We start from the raw sequence: 19205 nt of genomic DNA, 5'->3' as shown, positions 1-19205 counted from the left end.
TAGATACACAACATGCATTTGGCACTGATCCAACAATACAACTTAATTACAGCTGTAATAACATTTAAGACTCGTCCCAGACGATTTAAGATATATATATATATATATATATATATATATATCTATATATATATAGATATATATATATATATATTCTATGATTCTTTCGTACAACAATGATTTATACTTAATTAATAATTAATCATAATATTTATTATGTTACCTTGCGCACATTCCTTACGAACATTTTCGAAATTCCTGATTTAATGACAACTCCATTTAAAATCATGGTTCGCTGATGACAAGTAAAATAAACAATTTTATCGCTCTTATTTTCATTGTTTTGTCGGTTGCTAAGAAACCAAAATGTTTAAAAAAAGAGCACTTATTTAAAAAAAAGATAATTATTGCAGAGAAAAGTGATATATCTATATATATATATATATTTAAAAATGTCATAATTTTGACCTTCTATTGACGTCATCAATTCGAGTGGCGATAAATTTCTTGAAAAAGAGATTCAAATCGAAGCGCTGAATGGGGAAACATCGACGATTTTCGCGCTTTCGTCGGGCGCGAGCATTGCGCGACACGTGGCGCCAGAGAGAATCAAGGAAAAAGTGAAATTACCAAAAGTGAACAGATTTACTAGATTTCGACGAATAAAATCGCGGGTACTCTAGTGAATTTCTTCACTTTTGCAATTTTCACCTCGCGTTTCGAGATACACGATCTCGCCCCCGATCTACACTTATTACGTCTATGGCGTAAGTCGAAGCGGAAGTGGGGCGGGAGCGAGAGTCATCTAGTCGTCGGAGGGCCACGTTCGAAGAATGATCAAGAGCGGCGCGGACAGTGGCGAGCAGCTGAGTGACGCCCGGCGCATGCGTATTCGTCGCGCGACGCAACAGCCGTAAACACGACCCTTCCGCTCCTTTTTTTTTTTCTTTGATCGGTGTTCCTCACGGATCACACACGTCTGCACGGGGTGAACGGAGGGCTGCGCAGGGGGGAGAGAAAGAGAGAGAGAGAGACGCGTCGCGATTCCGCGACGTTTTTCTCGCGCGGGATCTATAACGCGAACGGAAAGATGATGATCACGGCGGCGGCACCGCGTCCCAGCGCCTCGTGATACCGTGAAACTCACTGGCCCGATGGTATGCGGTGACGTCACCCGAATCTGTTCTGGGAAGGATCCAGCGGGACAATAATGGCGGGTGCGTATTCCGTGTGTCGCGGCGTCGAGCGACCCTCTCGAGAGCCCACCCCCCCTTGCCGTTATCGCCGTCTTTATATCTTTATGCGCCTTGCGTTTCAGATCTGTACGCCAAGTACAACTGCACCTATTGCCAGGAGGACATCGCGGGCCTACGCGTCAAGTGCATCGAGTGCTCGGAGTTCGACCTTTGCTTGCAGGTGGGTCGACCGTTCGGACGACCATTTTGGGTCACGTGACAGCCTCGGCTCCCCCTTGCCACGTTTCTTTCTTCGACCTTTCCGACCGTTTCTCCGCTCTCCTTTTCTCACCTCTCCATGCCACGTTCCCCGATTTCTCTTCTTATTATTTTCTCCTTTCCATCGGTTCACTTTTTATTTCGTACTTCTCTCATAGTTTCAGTCACCATCCGCTTTTAGGTGTGTTTCACTTGTGTTTCCGCATTTCTCACCCTCCATTTCTTCTCCCCCCCCTTTTTTGAGCACCTTTGTTCTATTTACGAACTTGTGAATGGAGCTGCGATGGCTAAAATACACGTGGGCGTATTGGCGGATATTTCGAATTGTGACGTCTATGAAATTTTGATATTATGATTTTAAATCGTATATGAATATTTATCGTAGTTTTTTAACAGGTAATATAATGAATCATTGAAGTGCGCACAAATGTTTCTTTCATAGTAATAAATATTTTTGAATATTATTTGTCATTCAAATTATTTATACTGAGTAAGCGTTTTGTTTTTGGCAAGAAATGATATTCTTTGGCAAGATACGATATTTGAATCTATTTTTGTATAAAAGTATGAATATGAGATACTCTGACGCATAAATTTATTATTTAAAAAAATATGAAAACTATTTACAAAATTGGAAATATTAATAAAAAAAATATTAATTGATAATATTAATTAATTAAAAGATGTATTAACTTTGTAAATTGTTTTCAGTGTTTTTCCGCCGGTGCTGAAATTGGTCAACACAAAAATAATCATGCCTATCAATTTATGGTATGTACCAAACAGACAATTTTGAAATTTATACGCTGTAGAAGTACTAGCACTAATATACTTCTACAAACATCAACTTAGGACTCTGGTACGATCAGCATATTCAATGGTCGTGGCAATTGGACCGCTAGAGAACAGCTGAGACTTCTGGACGCTATCGAACAGTTTGGTTTTGGAAACTGGGAAGACATCAGTAAACATATCGAGACGCGTACGCCAGAAGGTAATTTAACTGACATGCTTTGTAAACATCGTGAGAAACTCACAAAGTCTAGAGTCGATTTTTTAAATTAGTTCGTATCGTTTTCCCCTCGTCTTTTACATTATAATATTTTATTATTATTGTTGGAGATTGTTGGTCTTTGAAGAGTAATACTGTATAGTACCATAATTCCCAGTTACTTTGGGATTAAATACAAATGTTTTGGATACTTTATTTTTTATTTTTATTCTAAATTTCTTGTGTTATGTATGTGGGAGTCCAGGAATCGAACCCGGATCTTTAGTTTGGCAGGCAATTTTCTAGCACTGAGCTATTTGGCGTCCCATCATTATAGAATTTATTTCATTATTATTACAGAAGCGAAAGAAGAATATATCGCTAGGTATCTCAATGGTAACATCGGAAAGCACACATGGCCACCCACGGATAGCTACGTACCAAATCTTACGGATCAGACAAAGTCCGATCATGGTCCTCTATCCCCTGACCTCACGTCCAGATTACCACCATTGGACATCACCCCGGAAGAAGCTGCACAACTGGGTTACATGCCTCAACGAGATGATTTTGAGAGAGTAAAATCGGGACTTTTCTCAATCCTAGAAAAATACTGTCACAATTCAAATTTCGATTTTGAGTTAAGCCTATAAAAAGTATGCTTAAAATATTACCTACGTGCTATAATAACGTGTCACACGTCTATACGCGAAATCCGCTGCACGGGGCAGAAGTATCGTTATTCTTTCAAACTAATTATGTTGCGGTCGCTGGATGAAGTGTCGTAAGTAAATTGACCAGTAAATCCCACCGAACCTCAAAAAACAGCATAAATTTTATTATAATAGAATATCGTAATTGTAATTGCTTTAGTTATCTCACAATTCAAAAAATTAAATTAAATTTGTTTTTCCTCTTTCCAAAAAATTATAAATTTTTGAGTTGTGACGGTATTCTTCTAAAGGTGTGATTTCTAAAATATGATCTAATTTTTTTGTTAGAAATGCAATTTAACAATTATGATGCTTTTTCAGGATTACAATCATGAGGCCGAGTCTCTCGTTTCTTCATTGTTCCTGAATCCTGCCGAAGACGATGATCTTGATATCGCACTTAAACTAGCACAAGTTGATATGTACACCAGTAATCTCAGAGAACGAGCCAGACGAAAACGCGTCGTAAGAGATTACCAGCTTGTGTCTGCTTTTTTTGCATCATCCAGGAAAGATAAAGGAATAAAGAAAAAATGGACGAAAGAAGAAAAGTACGATTTATATTAATATTACTTTTTTCTTAGTGTTTTGCGCAATATTTTGATAGATTAATTGTCTTCGCTCGTTCAACGTATTAAGCATTTCGTTTATTTTACGCAGAGAATTTAGGGACAGAATGCGTGTATTCGCACAGTTTTACACAGCACAAGAGCACGAACAGTTCCTAACAAATCTCGAGAGGGAAAGAGAATTGCGCTTACGGCTCTCGGAGCTGTATCGCTATCGTGAGAACGGCATTACGAGACACGAGGAATGCGCTCATTTCGAGCAGGTTCTTGCGCAGACTCAAAGACAAAATGATACAGTGGATCATTGGACTGAAAAGAAATCTGTAAGTATACATTTTTATTTTTATATAACGTCTTGTTATGACACTGTATGGATGTAGAATATTTTATATTTCATGATACTTTTATATATGTGCATTCGTGAAAGCTAGTCATATATTTATATAAGAAGAATGATATATTATCGTAGTTTTTTACCAAATGCTAACGCATGCTAAAGCTGAGTACATATCAATGTATGACGTTACTATGAGATATCACCCAAGATATCTCAGACTTACATATATCACTTGAAATATTTTATACCTACTTATATCACTCAAAATATCACTTGAAAAAAATGATATTTTAAGCAGCAATGTTATTGTGCTTCTTATTATAATTGTTATACCATGTCATTTTTGTGTGCGTTATTATAGATATTTAACTTTTTACTTGTGTCAGTGTTAATTTATACATAGACATTTAACTTTTACTTTGAATTTATATGTTCTATATGTATAAGTGTGTGGACAAGACATTTATCTCTGTAACAAGATATATATTAATATTATGTATCAATTTTACTATTTCTATTATCTTCTTTTGTAATAAACTTTATATATATTTCATTGATCTCATACTTTCGTAAAGGATATGTGAAGAAAATTATTTAAAATAATTACAACTATTTCTATATTTGGTTTTTATTCTCTTCGTACATTTATATGTACATTAAAAATTAAAAGAAAGAGTTGAGACCTTTAACTATATTGTATACACTAGCTTTTGCTTATTTTTAACTAATTCTACTGTTTGTGGTGCGTGTTGCCAGGCATTTGTGAACAGATTGTATCAGTTTGCATTTCACTTAGGGCAGCAGTGGGCCGTCCACGCCAATACAACGCAGCACTTCAAAAAGAAGGTGAGATGTCATATTTGTAGGATTAAATGTTACATTTTGTATTGCGGGATTTATAATTATCGCTACTTCTCACATCATCACGCATATCTTTGTTCTATTTTGTATTTATATATTTAATGAAAATTTTTTGTCTGCTTCATTGTTTCTGTTAAGCGTTGTTATGTAAAGCTCCTTTTCAAGTTGCAGCAATAGTATTGTTACAATATCTTAGACTGTTGTTAAACTTTTAAAATTCTAGAATTACTAATAAAATACTCTATACGGCTAAAGGAATTGTGCGCATTTTCTTTCTTTTTTCTTTACAGAGAAGAAGAAAAAAGTTACTCTTCAATCGACCGAAAATACATTGTAAAGCAAGACTTGGCCAGCCCTACAGTCAGTCAAACCAGTCACAATCGGACGACGACTCCAGCCAATCAGTGGGCGGAGTCGGATAGCAATCCAAACACTTCCAATCAATCGACTTCCAGCCCCAGTTCCTCACAAGAAAAAGGTTACAGCGGTGGTAGCACTTCTATCCCAGAGCGAGATATAGAATTGGAGGCTGCGTCTCATCTTTTAACGAAGCAAGAAAAATCCTTGTGTATTCAACTTGATCTAAAGCCGACTCAGTATTTGACGCAAAAGACATTGTTATTACAAGTAAGTGATGAACGTCGATTTGCTTTTATTGCCGTAACTGTTGCATATAATTTGCTAATATCGTTTTTAATGTCACAGGAATATTTAAACGGTAATAGAAGATCGAGTATTGTTCCTCAATCAGAACCAGAAAGCAAAATTCTTCATTATCTAGTAGCTAACGGTTGGATCACAGCCAATTGATCAAATGTGTAAAAATTTACGACTATTTTGCCACTCTAAGTCATCTCTAATCTTATAAGCTAAGTCTTAGATATAGATATAACTAAAATTCTTAAGTCTGATTCAGTTAAATATAAGGCAGATGAAGAGAGGAAACGGAAGAAAAAAAAACGCATGTATGCATATTATAGTAGATGCATTGTTGCTGATTCTTTTAAACAAGGATGTTGCTATGATATAACGCGATCTATTGTTCAACGTAGGATGAAATGGATTCATAATCAGGCGCAATTTATGTTTTTTTGTGATAAAACTGGCAATGAGTTCAGGGCCGATTCCACGATGATAAAATCTCGGAAATTGTTCAATCGCTTTTTTGTTCTTTTTTTAAATGGCTTTTAAAATGTTTTCAAATTGGTTTTTCTTATAGGCTAGCTATAAATGTCGAAAATAATAAACAGTTCAGTAATTGTGACAAGCATTTACAAATATTTAGAGAATCGGCCCTTAATATATTTATTTTACTTATCATTTCCAATTAAATGCTATTTGAAAGAATCTCTTAACACTGCCTACGTAGAGCCATTGAACGTATTGCTCAATTAATTCTTCCACTGTGTTATATTTCCGTGTGTAGATAATGCCCGTCGCGCAACTTTCTGTTTTGAATGTTCATATTCGGCAATAAGGAAATATCAAGATTATTCATGCATCTTTGTTTTTGAATTATAAAATATCGTAGTATACAAAGCAGTGTGCTAAGATATATATCGAAACTTTTTAAGACAGTATAGAAATTATTGAAATTAACTACTCTATGATAATTATTGTTGTTATTTATTAGCTAGATGTATATTGCTATTAAAATATTGATATGTACGTATATGAATGAAGACTAATGATGTAATATATAAAAGAAATTGGTTATTTTACAAGAAATGTAGAATGATAAATCTTGATAAACCGGTTGACAATCCATATAATTAAAATATGTTATGATACGCATTATGCGTACCATGCAAGCCATGATTATATAATTATGTATGTGACGCTATATGTATAATCTATTTGATAATTGATTCCTTTATTTGGTCTGAAAAAATTCCTTATTGACGAAGGATGATACAAATATTCACGTATTCAATTAATGTACGATGTATAGTATTAGATAATTTGCCTTTTATTTGTATAGTATTTGTATATACAACAAGGAAATACCTTCTTAATGATTATATACTTCAAAGCACAAAGAATTATAATCTTGCGACAATAAAGAGTCGCTCTTATTATTATTATTATTATTATTACAATAAAATTTTAAACTAAATTTCCGGTAACGAAAAAGACACCTAACAGATAATTTGAGAGCGTAATTATTTTTTATCACTTTAAAAGTCAAAATCCACGAAAATAACCTTTTTAATATTAGTACGCGTGTGTTGAATTTTGTGATACCACAAAAGCTGCCTCCGTAAGAAACATTATGGAAATGTTTATTTCAAAGCGATATACACAAAGTATGTAAAAATTATTGAGAGAAACTATTTTTATTTTTGCCGTACTTTTACATTCTTTCCCATTCAAAACGTAAGAATAATTTATCGATCAATATTATCATATACATAAATAAAAAAATTAAACAATTTAGATCCGAATCTCATTGAATACTTTTTAAGATAATTTCAATGTCATCAAAGTGATCCGACTCGCGGATGATCTTTTTGGGTCGACTGATGTGAACAATTTGCGATTTTTATTTTACGAAACTTAAGATAACGACGCGAGTATGTTTTTTGGAATGTAACGTATGCTTTTATATTACTTACCCCTAAAGTAATAGAGCAGGAATTTCGTAGCCGTACGATAACGTTAAATATTTAAATCGATTGTCCCCGAAATTTTCACGCTTATTAAAATTGTATATGTAAGTCTAAATAGAGGGACACGATGAAATGTATATATAGGTCCTAATTATGTAGATATAAAAGAGAGCCTATCTATTTGTACATAACAACAGGAGCAAAGACCTACTCAGGTTTAAGTAGATAGACAAATTCTATATCCAGACTTTCTCTTTGTGTGCCTGTACGTTTGTGCGTGCGTATGTATGTATGTTTGTGTGTGTGCGTATTTGTATGTGTGTGCGCGCGCGCGAAGAGAAACATTTCTATGAACAGAGCGACGTTAAAATACAAACGACTCGCTCATATTTTGTATAGATATTAAACAAATACCTCTTCCGTTTATCCGACTATATTTGGTGATACATAGCTAATGTGTATTATTGGAACGGCTTCCTGTCGTAAGCGTTGTGCGTGTCGTAGGTAAGCAATCGAGATCAGCGATTAAAGGTCTCGTTTTTTGCGATATGTATGTAAAAGTCGATATTTTAGCTATAGCGCGTCAACATCGAAATTTACCCCTAATAGAACAATCCTTACGAAACAACTGTAGTCGGATAAAGAATGACGTATCAAGTACCGCTTCGGTCACAATAAATTGTCTATATGATCTTCGACACGCGTGTTACACTGTGCGCACTATTTTCTCAATTGAACAACAGAAAATTAGACTCTTTACAATTTACTTATTATGATGTATACTCCGACACGGATATTCGTCGAACATATTGTGCGATAAATAAATTATGCGATATTTTCATTTAAGAAAGACTTGTGTGAACGATTTCTGTGAACGCTATACCTTCTTGCTTCTCCACTGGTCTCCCAGATGAATATACAAGTTAACGTTGTGATCCTCGTGTGAAATATGCACGTGGTAATAATTATATACTGATAAGAGAGAGATAAAGCCTCGTGTGTGAAATATGCACGTGGTAATAATTATATACTGATTACTTTAATAAGTCTCAATTGCTTCCAAACATCGTGGGATCATCGAGTCATAGCTAATCAACCTTTTAGATTAAAAACGTGTAACGTTTTTTCGTAACGATGTTTTTTTTCTAATTACCCGATATCCTTCAATTATATTTTTCTCGTATATTACGTTTCTTCGAACCAGCGCGTTACTTACGCTTCTGCTTGTTTCAGTTCGAATGCAATTGAGCGAAAAAGAGAGAGAAAGAAAATGCGCGTGTATGTTGCGCTTGAGATATTTTTGTTAATAATGACAGAAAGATGAACGACCATGTCAAGTTTTGAAAAGTTATAGTCGTTCAGTAACGTTTGAAAAAATGAGATGAAAAATAGAGCTGACATTTTCTGGAAATAACATCGCCCGAGATGTTTACAGCTAGGTACAGCGATTCTCGAAAAATCACTTGTCTGAAATCAGAAATCAAAAATGAATTATTTGTTCGATCATTGCGGAGCCTTGAATATTAATTTTATAATCCAGTTTTATCTATAATCAGTTTTTGTTGTTGCAATAATAATTAATATTGATATTAATTTCAAGGCGTTGAAATAATATTGCTTCTTCTATTCTCGTGATGGAATTTTTTAAAGAAGAAATGAATGCAAATAGAACGAAAAATCTTCGGTTACATCGTTTTTTAAGTGATATGCAAATGCGAAGGTTAAAATCGATGCATAGATCATGTGATAAATCTAAAATTTCTTCAAAAAGAAAATTTTCCATCCCATTCTGTAATGTGCCATTCGCGGAAAATAGATTTTAAATTATGCCCATTGGAGACGGCGTCCAGCTGGATAGTTCCTTTTTTTTTCCCAAGAAGAACCGATCGTTGCGGCAATGACACTCCGTTGATAATCACTTTTGCATTTTTAAGTCCTCTAGTGAGAAGAGAGAAAAAATGATAGTGCGTCATTAAAGCCGATGCTGACGCGTGGAAGCGTTTTCCATCGCGGGTGCGAAGGTGAAGGTGCTGGCTGATGATGAAGGCGGAATTCGCGGAATGAATCGGTACCATTCCCACCCTGCCGTACGCTTCTTCGCATCTATATAAAGTCAAGTCACACGGGTACATCTCGTACAATTACGTCAGATCGCGAATAATACGTGTTAGGTGAGCATTATTATCGTGCGTCGATCGGCGCGAACTTCTTTGTCGCGACTCCGCTTTCGAAACTGGAGGTGATTGCGCAGATAAATTAACTGTCGCATTGACTTTCGGGTTTGCGCCCCACCGACACATGGGGCAGTGTGTTTCATAAACGCAAACCGAAAAAAAGGAAGATAATTGCACCGATTATTAAATGTGGAAATTTATTTGTGACGCTCTCCCAAAAGGGGTCTGTACACTGTTAAATATTAAAGGATGAAGTTTAAACCAACGCCTTGAGTTAAGTAATATTTTGTTACTTTTTACTAACATGTGTGTCCAAATTTATTGTTTTAACACAAAACAGTATTAGTTTAACTCCATTGATTTAAATTAACATTGTTTTAGTTAAATTAATGATATATATTGAGTAAGACCGACCTATAATAGGAATGGTTAAAAATGACTCAAATTGAATTTGACACTACAAATTTAACAGTGTTAATCTGAAAAGATTACACGTGTCTCGAGACAATAATCCTCGCCGCGCAATCGCGTCTGATCGAAATGCAAATGTCTCATTATGTACCACGCCTCGTCCGATATTTTTTATCGTCGTGCGACGTCGTGTTTTCATTACGTATCTCGCGCGAATCCAATACTGCTTCAACGTTAAATTCATAGTGTTAAATTATACTCAATTTGAATTATTTTTAATTATTTCTATAAGTTGCCACTGCTCCTATTCAATATGTCGATCTTCACTGTTAAATTCATAGCGTTAAATTATATTCAATTTGAATTATTTTTAATTATTTCTATAGATTGCCACTGCTCCTACTCAATATGTCGATCGTTAATTTAACTAAAATAATGAGATTGAAATAATACTGTTTTGTGTTAAAATAATAAAGACAGGAACAGTAGTTAAAAGTAACAAAATGTTATTTAACCCAAAGTATTGGTTTAAATTTCATCCTTTAATATTTAACAGTGTTCTTAAAGAAGAAGAATCAAATTCGCAAATTTTGATGTGTTATTGAAGAGCGGGTGCGCTTGCAGATACTTATTCTTTCAAGAAACGCAACGCGATCAATCTTCCCTTAATTTTTCGCGATGGATATCGTGATACAAAATTTATGTAAACAATAATACGTGAACCGATATGAATCTTACAGTTAATTAGAAAAAATGCCATTTAGGATCCGAGGGTTGAATCTTTTGGTAGCCTAATAATTATATTATTGCATGAATGCAGTTTTTTGCAACTACAGTAATCTTTTGTAGTATATTTTTCCGTAAGAGATCGGTAGTAAGTTTCCGCAAGTGATAGATATTCGTTTATGCCGTTAACGTTAATTAACATAATTGTAGATTCCATGAAATTCTTTCAAAATCACTTGCGGCACAACACGCAGTTACCCCAAACTCGAGTTTTGCGTTTAATCGGACGTGTATGGGTGTTGCAGTCATGAAACTCGCAGTGATTTGCCTGTTCGCTGTAATTTCCGTCGTCTACGTCCACGCGGACACATCGGACGAGTACACGCATAAATACGACAACATAGATGTAGATCAAATTCTTAGTAACGACCGATTGCTGAAGCGATATGTCGATTGTATGCTGGACAAGCCCAACGTTAGATGCCCCGCTGAAGCTGTTGAACTGAAGAGTGAGTATCGCACACGTGTTCTTCTATTCTCTAGTGGAAAAATGTCTCGGAATTTTTTATACTATTAATCAGAATAAAAATTTTCAGACTTTCTTAAAATGCTCGGAATTTTTCAGACATTTTATACGAATTGGAACATTTTTCAGACAAAATAAGAATAAAATATTTCAGATTTTTCCAACATATCTTTGGAGAAATCTGAATAAATATGAGAAAATCTGTGCAATCTATCAGAAGTTTTCATATATACGAATACTGAAATATTCCGAAAATCCTCATCCATTTATTTCTGGAGTATCTGGAAATTTTATATATTTTTCAGAATTTTTCATATAAGTCTCAATTCTTACAAAATTTTTTACAAAATATGAGAAATTTCCAGAGAAATCAATAGCGAACTAGAGTTCGCTATTATAAGTGCAGCTTGGATAGAAAAACATTTCAAACGAGTTGAATTAGATTATTATTCGCGTTTGGATAGTCTGCGTGCGTGGCATTGATTCTAATGTTAATTATATTTAATCGAAAGATCTCATAATTATTTATTGCCGTTAAGACGCTGGAAGAGTGTAAATGTATTGGAAAAGAAGAATCGTTTGCAGAAGCAGCTTTAAAAACGTATTTCTTAGAGAGGCAGAAAACTTTGTAACTTATTGTGACGTAAGATATGCAAAGAAAACTTTATTCACCGACATACGGTTTCTTTTGTGTTAAAACAAGCTTGTAAAGCGTTTTTGCTTAGGAAGCATTGAATCGCTCGTTAAATTACGCTTGACTAATAAATATTCAATTTGTTAGGAAGAACATCTCTATAATCACATGTTAAGATCTTTGATGGCTAATTGTATCGCGTGTTAAAGGTCGATTCTGACGTCATCGAGACAAAGCATCGGTATCGCGATCGCATTCAATATCGTTAGATGAATAATAAATCATATAATTGCAGAACACATAACCGAAGCGCTAGAAACCGAATGTGCGAAATGTTCGGATCATCAGAAGACACTCGTCAGAAAGGTGATAAAATTCCTGGTGTTAAACAAGAGAGATATGTGGAACGAGCTGAAGGCGAAATACGATTCGGACGGAAAATACGCGAAGAGGTACGAGGATATGGCCAAGGAGGAAAACGTAGAGATCTAATCAGAAATCGACGTGGAGGGAAACGAATATATGCTGCAAAACTATTATGACGCAATGCTAATTGTCTCACCGTCCTTCTATAGTTGCGATTTGACGATTAGAATGTAACATATGCGTGTATGCAAATAAAATATCGTTCATAATATATACTCTGTATCGTGATATGTTCCGCGCGTATTTATGCCGTCGTGTTTAGCTTCGTTGCTCGATGGTGCACGGGATCCTCTGATATTTTCCTCATTTGAATCCTAGTCGCGCGGCTTTCTTTTACACGGAAAAAAACTTTAACATGAATATAGCTATTACCGAGCGGAAGATTTCCGCTCGCGGCGTGTCAAGAAACTTCTTTCAAATAACACTAATAAAAACTAGCGATTAAAATTCAAGGCAACGTCGCAGCGAAGTACGCATAATAAAAAGATCGGGACTTTTTACTGCATTTCCCGAGTTTGATGTACGAAGTATGAAGATAATGTAAAAAATACGCAAATATTTAGAATCGATCTTCGAATGTCGAACTAAATTCCATGATACCATCCGGTATTTTTTATATCGATTATGTTATTGATATGTTTTTCGCTTTTATATATAACAATTAAATAATAAACTGAATGATATAAATATCAGTATAATGTGTATATACATCGGCATACAGATAACTTTTTGATAATATTTTGATATGGTATTAATTATATTATACTATTGTACGTTATACTGAATATCAATTGTCAAATCAATTAGATTTATATTATGTATTTACGCATATCTTATAAAAAAACATTATTTTCATGGAGTACGGGAAATTCAAAACTCGTTGAAATTATAAGCCTCAATTTTTGGAAACATATTTGTAAATAATCGTAAAATTCTGAATTTGTACTCGTTATTTCCTTCATGTAACTCCTTTTATGAAATAAAAACTTTATTATATAAATCTAATTGACTTGATAATATAGTTTATGATATAACAATCCGCGTATCGAATGAAACATCTACGAAATCGTATGTACAACCCTCCTTCTACTTTGTTACGTGAGTGTCAAACTCGTCTGTGTCGTCCTCCGTCGTTGTTTCGCCGATGTCCGTGCAGGCATAGCAAATCCTACCGATGTCGTCCCAGCACTCGGAACAATGGACGAAGGGACATCCGGGTGTCGTGCATCTACGGAACTGCGGACCTTTCCTCGGCTCCACTTCGCCGCAGACGAGGCACCTGTAACGTGCCCGGGCAAAGATCGCCAACCAGCCGCAGAGCGCCGGCCAGCGCAGCCTCAGCGCGATCCACGGATCTATGTCGTATTCCAGCCGACGAGTCCTGGCCAGAGTCTTGACCCTGGCTCGCATAAACCTTGATATCGGAGATAGAATCAAGGTCGGCATGTATATTCACGAAGATTCGAATCAATTCTGATATCTGAGTTTTGTTTCATAAAAATGGTTCGAGCACCATTCATAAGATAAGCTATAATACTTTATCCGGAATTAAATCTTATCATACAAAACGAGCGATGTGGAAAAAACCGAGTCTCTTATTCGTAGGAGACTCGAATCTATTCAGTTAGGGACTCTCTATTTGAAAGTACCTCTTCCGTTTCTCGAATTAGTCATATAGAGAACTCAGAGGAGAGAGAATCCGACGAGGTGCGAACTTAATCGCGAGATATATTTAATCCCGTCTCTACCTGGCGTGCCCGAGTCTACGTCTCAGGCTCTCGTTGTAGAGGTACAGCACGCGCCTCTTCTCGCGCTTCCTGTAGAAGAACGAGCAGATCACGCGCCGTAGCCGCTGGGTGTAAGCGGCGGTGAACAGCAACACCCAAATGGCCAGATAGATCGAGTAGATCTTGAGGATCATGTAATTCGGTACTCTGGTGGCCCGCGGTAAGCACGCGCTGTTGGACACCACGGTCTTCACTCGCCTCTTCACGTTGAATCCGCGGATGACGCTGCGTATCAGAGAGGCTATCACTCCGATTCCGCGAACCTCCAAGGTCATGTCGTGATGACCCGCCTGGAAACAGTACAAGTTAAAGTTCAAGACAGATCGAACAGGATAAACAATAATTAACTTATATAACGCGTTAGGAAAAACCGTATTGGTTCTGGCCATTTTGCATATGTTAGTTGCTCATCATTATTTATCATTGCTTAAAGATCTCTTGACCTTCATTGTAGCTACGTTATTTTCTTAAGTCAAAAGCGAAGAATCGTATGGATTTCCCCTTTTTTTGCATTACGTTTAGATGAATTAATCGAAACTGAAAATCTTTTTATCAAATTTGCAAATAAAAAATGGGGAATTAAACTTGAGATATGTGAAGAATTGTTTCGAAAGTTCACTTGTCGAAAGAATCTTGGGCTTAAATTCAAAATTAAATTCAAATCTAAACTGGAAATAACAAGGATCGCCTCGCAAATCTCGAACCTGAGTATATTCCATGCGGGAGTGTCTTCTGACCAAATCGAGCGCTTCGAAGAAGAGCCTGTCCAGCAATATAAACGTCGTCACGCTGAGCATCTCGAGGATCAACTTCATCGTTTGGCCAGTCAAATTCACCCGCTCGGCTTCGCCCGGTCGCAGGCTGTATGGATCCACGAATTTCGATCTCTCGATCTTCTTCAGAGGCAGTAGGGTCAGACTACCGCGAGCCTTTCGTCTCGCGTCGATCTTACGGAAGTACGAAGTGACATATATGTTGTCATGCTCGATCTCAGCCAGATATTTCTCGTGATACGTCTGAGCACTTACGATTATTCTCAAGAAAACGAAGGATAGACATCTGGATAATTGTATAAAATATATATTATATTTATATATATGTTATAAAGATAGACTTTAGGTCAGTAGAAAACGAACCAAATTTTCCTTATATATGTACATATGGAGGGGTAAAAACCAGAGTGGTGTAAGTCAAAATTTTTTAAATATTTTCTTATGTGCATAGATGCAACTTATATATTGTACAGATTGCATCTATGCACACGAGAAAATGTTTTTAAAAAATTGACTTACACTACTCTAGTTTTTACCCCTCCATATACAAACAAATAATCAAAAAAGGCAATAATGTATTTGAAACTATATTTTAAAATAATACCATGTGTGGTTCTATTAGTAAAAAGAAAACAAGCTTTGCTGTCGTGCAAAATTTTTCCGCACAGTTTGCTTCTATTTTTACTCTAAAGAGAGGAACAATTTATCCTTGAAATTATTTACATTCTTGCTATACCTTTTGATAATCATCATCACTGACTCAAAGACTTTTCTGCGTGCATTGAATTCGTGCATCACAGCCTGGGCAGCGTCCGTGGCGTCGTGAAGATCTAGGATCACCGGCATCTTCCTCACTCTGTACTGAAGTTTCGCGTCCTTGAGACTTTTGCTGAACGCATCCCTGGCTCCTTCACGAAGAGGAGACAATATCTCGCGAAAACGTCGCGGGGGGAGTTCAATGGGTTCATTCCTAAATTTTTATCGAATAATATTCACTTTTTAAAGCGACGTAACCCTCGCCGATACCAGCGTCCACTTTCCCCTCGGGATCGCAGATATTGGAACCGCCGAGAGCCTGCACCAGGTTGCACACGAAGGTGAGCTTCATTGGCCAGCACAGCAGCCAGGCCGCGAAGATCGTCACTGTGTCGTAACACTTGTCGTAAGCGTCACCAAACATGTCTCTGAAAAACATCCTTATGTTAAATACAAATTAGAAACAAACAGTTGAAAAAAAGAAATATTCAGAGACTTATAAAATGTATCACATATTTGTGAAAAGACAGTGATATTTTTGCGACAACTGTAAAGAAGAAAAAGGAGTATTCTTGATTTGAAAATATCTTTAGTTTCAGCGTTGAAATCTTGAAATAAGATTATCTTGCGTTAAAAATGTTAAACAAAAAAAAACTTGCTTGAATGAAGTAATTTTATATAAATCAATCAAGAAAAAATAATGTAATATTGAAGTTTAAGATTATCAAATTTTTATAAAAAAATTATAGATTGTTGCGTATAAAAACAAAATAATGAACGCGTTATTTTGAACATATAAATGTTGATTTGACACTTCTTTTCTTTCTATGTGTAAATTATTACGAGGAACCGCACAGCTAACAATGAATAGAATTAATTTCATATTCAATAATATTCTTCCCAAAAACTATGAAAGAATGAATTCTACGGTTTTCGTTTATCTTCCTGCAAGAGAATCGTCGTCTCGTCAATCCTGTCATTGGTATCACCATACCATTCGCCGGATCTGCATGGGAATGAATTTCTAGAAATCCATTTACGAAACACAAGAAACGTAGGATCTTATTCGCGGACCACGAAGTTCGTCGATGTTATTTAGATCAGGTCCGTGTTAAATGTCCTTATACCTGCACCGTTCGGCACCGCGGCTAAGCTGCTCTTCGCAGCGCGCCTCGATCTTCCTCTTGTACTTCGCCTCGTAAACATCAGCCTCGGACCTCGCGTTCGCGATCTCTTTCTCATGTTTCTCCTCGATCTCGTCGCTCCTCCTCGTATCGTCCTGGAGCTCATCCAAATAGTCGTTCTCCTCTTTCAGCCTGTTCATCTCCTCTTCGCCCTCGATTTCCTCGACTATCGGACTCATCAAATCTCTCACCGAGGATAAGGTGTCCTTCAGCTCGTTCGCATCCGCTTTCATGGCGAGCACCGCCTGCGTATCATTAGATATTTATTATAGCTCGATTATATCGGTGATTTCGCGATTCGAAGTTTCGTCGACATAAACGACTACTCTTCTTCGAAATTCGATGCTGACGGTGCTCATTGCATTTTATTATTCTGATGAGCAGATACACCTGCTGGAATGGCTTGAACATGAGATCGAAGCGTGTCTGGGTGAGATTGTACGTCAACTGTGTTGTGCAAGCGAAAGTCCTCACCACTTCTTTACTGTTGTACGTTAGATTGAATATCGGCCCGGCTATTACGTACCCCAATACGAGAGCCCTCAAAACGTTGCGCCCGGATCGGCCGAGGAAGGTTGGTATTGTCAAAAGACAGATGCATCTTACCTATTCAAATTCTCACCTTAAATATTTTTTAAATAGTAATAACTATTTAAATAGTAAGAGTTATAAGATACCTATTATATATATTGCTTAAACATCCTATGTATTTCCTTGTTTTTTTCTAATATAGCTAATTGAATAAAAATGAATCATTTTGCTTCAAAGTAAATGTATAAACTGGTTATAATTATCGTAACCACATGTTCTTATTATCAATGGAAATCGCGACAAACCGCGCATTTACTTAACAAATATTTGTAATCCGATGTAAGAAAAGAATCGGATTGTGTGGACAAGGCAACGTGCGTGACGCGACTATACATAATGCATGTTATATACGACGCAGTTAAATTCACAGAACTAGGCAAGTTCCGATTTGTAAAATATTTAGCAAGGCAAACGCGTTCGTTTCAACCCGACTCCATCAAGGATTCCGAGCAATAAAAGTACGCAATATGGTCAACATAGTAACGTGATTATGCTATTTTAGAGAAAAGAATGTCTCTCACGGAGGGAGAGAGAGGTACATCACTGTTGATGCTTAGTCAAGCGCGTCGATAAAATAAATGTAGGATAACACAAGGGGGTACATATATAGCAAAAGAGGTAATTAGCTCAATTGAGTGAAGTAAGAAAAGAGATTACCTGTATCGATGATGCACATCCTATCGATAGCATCGCGACAAGGATGGCTCCCAAAGAGATGCTGGTATACGTGTCAAATTGTAGATCGACGATTATGCCCTCGTACAACACGACAGCTGCGACAAATCCGTAGAGAAATCCGATGAAGGCCCTCGCTTTTCGATGGGTGCCGATCGGATCGTAGCAGATGTGAAATAGGGTCGGACATTTTTTCAGATAATATTTCAGGAAATCCCGTCGCGCGCCCTCGATCAGACGGCCGCAGCGATTAATCCGCTCCAAGCCGGGCATTCGTTTTCTCCTTTTGCGAAATCAAAAGTCCTCCGGCTGATAAGCTACTTTGTCGCGGATTATGAAACGCGAAACTTTCAGAGTTGATCTCTGAAATCAGACGAATGTCCGTCTGTCGGATGGAATCGATTTTTCCACGGGTGCGAATTTTCTAAGAGGGCTCTAGTTGGTTAAAGACATAAAAATTCATCGAAATATTGAAAATTTCTACAAAAATATTTAAAACGTACAAAATAAATTGCAGGCTTCGAAATAAAATTGTTAAAAATAAAATATTCATCTAAAAAACGCAGAGAAATATCACAAAGTTAAATCAATTGTAAATTATTTTATTCACGTGACATCGTATTATAATTATGTGCTTCTCAAAAGTACGCTGCCGAGATTACACACGAGTTGATTTCCGCGAATCAATTTTGTCCGCTACAGAGGACGATATTGCATTACAATTGCTGATAATTTATACAAGGCCAAAATGCCTCGAGCGAGGAATTTAAATTTACGAATTAGAGAAATTTTGCCGGAATGCATAACGATGATTATACAATCGTCCCTTGCACGAGTCGTCTAAAACTCGAGGCCACGCACACGTAATACATCTCGTCTATGGAATACGAAAAAAGAATTGGAACACGAGAATTCTCTTCACGTATAACACATAAATTCCTTGATCGCTATGCGCTTTATCCATTTACACACGGAAAAAAGATATAATCGTTATACCACACAGGATTA

General features: G+C 36.5%; 2 protein-coding genes across 3 annotated transcripts; one reads left to right on the top strand and one right to left on the bottom strand.

The window, feature by feature from the left end:
- The first annotated feature begins 809 nt into the window (after positions 1-809).
- On the top strand, positions 810-12644 carry LOC112460015 (transcriptional adapter 2B). 2 transcript variants are annotated; one of them, XM_025024439.1, is made up of 11 exons: positions 1122-1217; positions 1319-1416; positions 2166-2225; positions 2307-2448; positions 2806-3023; positions 3480-3709; positions 3819-4050; positions 4861-4910; positions 5216-5565; positions 11151-11354; positions 12301-12644. In XM_025024439.1, the coding sequence occupies exons 1-11, from the start codon at positions 1211-1213 to the stop codon at positions 12495-12497; spliced, it is 1788 nt and encodes a 595-aa protein (XP_024880207.1). In that variant the 5' UTR covers positions 1122-1210; the 3' UTR covers positions 12498-12644. The 2 variants fall into 2 exon arrangements, with proteins under 2 accessions (XP_024880199.1, XP_024880207.1); XM_025024431.1 differs by lacking the exons at positions 11151-11354; positions 12301-12644 and adding an exon at positions 5631-6583 and having other exon boundaries at positions 810-1217; positions 5216-5552.
- Positions 12645-12965: 321 nt separating this feature from the next.
- Positions 12966-18470, bottom strand: LOC112460008 (E3 ubiquitin-protein ligase DCST1-like). The gene is made up of 8 exons (XM_025024417.1): positions 18180-18470; positions 17322-17537; positions 16875-17176; positions 15988-16175; positions 15728-15899; positions 14923-15277; positions 14180-14508; positions 12966-13845 (listed from the first exon to the last, which is right to left on the bottom strand). The coding sequence occupies exons 1-8, from the start codon at positions 18468-18470 to the stop codon at positions 13518-13520; spliced, it is 2181 nt and encodes a 726-aa protein (XP_024880185.1). The 3' UTR covers positions 12966-13517.
- Positions 18471-19205: the final 735 nt, after the last annotated feature.

The sequence above is a fragment of the Temnothorax curvispinosus genome, unplaced genomic scaffold, assembly GCF_003070985.1.
Source record: "Temnothorax curvispinosus isolate PA1 unplaced genomic scaffold, ASM307098v1 QBEX01001101.1, whole genome shotgun sequence".
NCBI classification, from domain to species: Eukaryota; Metazoa; Arthropoda; class Insecta; order Hymenoptera; family Formicidae; genus Temnothorax; species Temnothorax curvispinosus.
The sequence above is the reverse complement of the archived record's forward strand: the minus strand, read 5'-3'. Positions and strand labels throughout refer to the sequence as shown.

Bases quoted from the DNA above. Each gene is read 5' to 3' on its own strand.
- LOC112460015 (XM_025024439.1), top strand. The intron at 2,226-2,306 runs GTATGTACCAAA...ACATCAACTTAG, and splicing joins ATCATGCCTATCAATTTATG to GACTCTGGTACGATCAGCAT. The intron at 2,449-2,805 runs GTAATTTAACTG...TTATTATTACAG, and splicing joins CGAGACGCGTACGCCAGAAG to AAGCGAAAGAAGAATATATC.
- LOC112460008 (XM_025024417.1), bottom strand. From the start codon at position 18,470: ATGCCCGGCTTGGAGCGGATTAATCGCTGCGGCCGTCTGATCGAGGGC. The intron at 16,176-16,874 runs GTATAAGGACAT...GATGTTTTTCAG, and splicing joins CGCGGTGCCGAACGGTGCAG to AGACATGTTTGGTGACGCTT. The intron at 13,846-14,179 runs GTAGAGACGGGA...TCCGATATCAAG, and splicing joins CGTAGACTCGGGCACGCCAG to GTTTATGCGAGCCAGGGTCA.